The sequence below is a fragment of the Rhea americana genome, unplaced genomic scaffold, assembly GCF_003343005.1.
Source record: "Rhea americana isolate MKP2758 unplaced genomic scaffold, rheAme1 scaffold_84, whole genome shotgun sequence".
NCBI lineage: Eukaryota > Metazoa > Chordata > Aves > Rheiformes > Rheidae > Rhea > Rhea americana.
The window spans coordinates 1644259-1646045 of NW_028187023.1; the positions used below are offsets into that span (position 1 = coordinate 1644259).

At 38.0% G+C, this 1787-nt stretch overlaps 1 protein-coding gene across 1 annotated transcript in view; it reads left to right on the top strand.

The window, feature by feature from the left end:
- Positions 1–260: 260 nt before the first annotated feature.
- Positions 261–1787, top strand: part of PLEK2 (pleckstrin 2) — a 14903-nt gene continuing 13376 nt past the window's right edge. The window contains exon 1 of the mRNA XM_085323339.1: positions 261–326. Within this exon, the coding sequence (XP_085179465.1) occupies positions 288–326 (39 nt within the window). The 5' untranslated portion in view covers positions 261–287. The remainder of the gene's footprint in view (positions 327–1787) is intronic.

A 1787-nucleotide genomic window follows, 5' to 3' on the forward strand; every position in this document is an offset into this window, starting at 1 on the left:
ATTTTCTCTGAAGAAGTGAAACAAGGTGTGCTTTCCATGTTGGAAGGAAAAAAAAATGTTGTTGTCCGGGGCAACTGGAGGGGAGTTGTTCTTGTTTAAGTAACCTTTCCAAATTGCTAACAGCTTATTTAAGTCTTCATTGACACATTTCCTATTACACAACTTTTTTTTTTCTTTAGAATTTTGTGCTGCTAGAGGAAAAACTCTCCTTGTTCATTAGCTCTGTGCGTGAACAGCAGAGAGATGAACCTTAGCTAAATACTGCCATAGTACAGTGTCATTGCTATATGATGTGGAAGAGAATACACCAAATACATTTACACAGGGTATGTATAATCAAGCAGTCCATGCTTATCAGAGAAGTTGATGTGCACATGCCTTTTATTTTTCAAAGAGTCAAGGTTAAATAACTTCTAATCTTTGTGGAATGCTGGAAAATAACCAAGTATGTCATCACAAAGTATGCAAACAAAAATATTTTTTAACACTTTCTCAAGTTACTATCTTAGTTATGTGCAGCAGCCTTGTCATGATTTGAAGTTTTATCTACCAGATGCTCACCCCTGATAATTTCAGTTTTCCGTTCATCAACTCTTTTGACAAGTTAATCTTCCACATTCGCCTGTTCACCAAAATAATGAATTGACTTCAGTGATGTGAAGTAATGCAKTACTCTGACAAAAGAGCAAAGGGCTTAATGAAGAGGTCTCCCTGTGATCTGTATGTCAAAATAATGCAGTAAAGCAAGGCATTGAAAACYAGCATCTCTTGCTCTTTGCTTAAAGAGCATAGTCAGGGTGTTACGATTGGTGTCAACAGGTGAGCATTGTTTCTGTCAGTAACTTAGGCAAAAGTTTGCTACGTTTTAACAGGAATTCCTAGTCAGAGCTTTAGTGTACCGATAAACAGGGTTCTGTGTCAGTTTTGACTGCCTGGAAAAAATGCCTGAGGTGGTGAGGCTGCTAGCAAAGCAGCTGAAGATAAATGCATTTCAATCACTTAACACTCTGGTGGATGAAAATCAGACTCTCCTACTGCATGAGCAAATTTTAACCAAGAAGCTCAAATGAAAGAAGAAACCACTCGAATTTCCTCATCTACAAGGAAGGAGCTCTAAGATGGCTGCTTCAAGGCTTCTTAGCCAGCTATGTCCAAGTTAGTGCTGAATYTGTGCTGGGCCTTGGTTGTGCTGCCTTGGCTGTCAGGTGAATGCCCTGCGTAGTGTTGCTTAGGGATCTTTAGAAAGCATCATCTGAACAAAAAATTCCATCACAATAGATCTATTTTGTATGTTTGGAGCAATGTTTACCCCATGCTTAAAATAAGGGAGGGGAAATGGACTCTGAACATCTCTGTAGAGCCAGTAACATAAGGTACTGTATTCCTGCTGTTTGTTAGCAACTTTGGTATTTACTAAATTGTAGTTGCAAGGCCAAAAGCTCCACTTACACTCATGTATTCAACTAAAGGGAAAATTGCAGGTATAACTGCAGACAGAACTTAGCTTGATGAGTCATTGATCATAAGGATCACACCTTCATTTTCATATCTCAAATTAGTTTCATAAGATTGGCAGCTTGAAAACAGTTTTACTTAAAACATCTATTAAGGATTTATACAGAAAAAGAGATAGTCAATCAGATCAAACAGTGCAGGATTCTGTTTCTCGTTAGGGCTAATGACTGCTAAAAAAAGAGCATGTGCACCCTGCTTTTCTGAGTAGTTTTGTTTGATTTTTTAATGAGTTAAAGTTCCCTGCTGTACTCCCTCTGACTCACTTTTTTTTT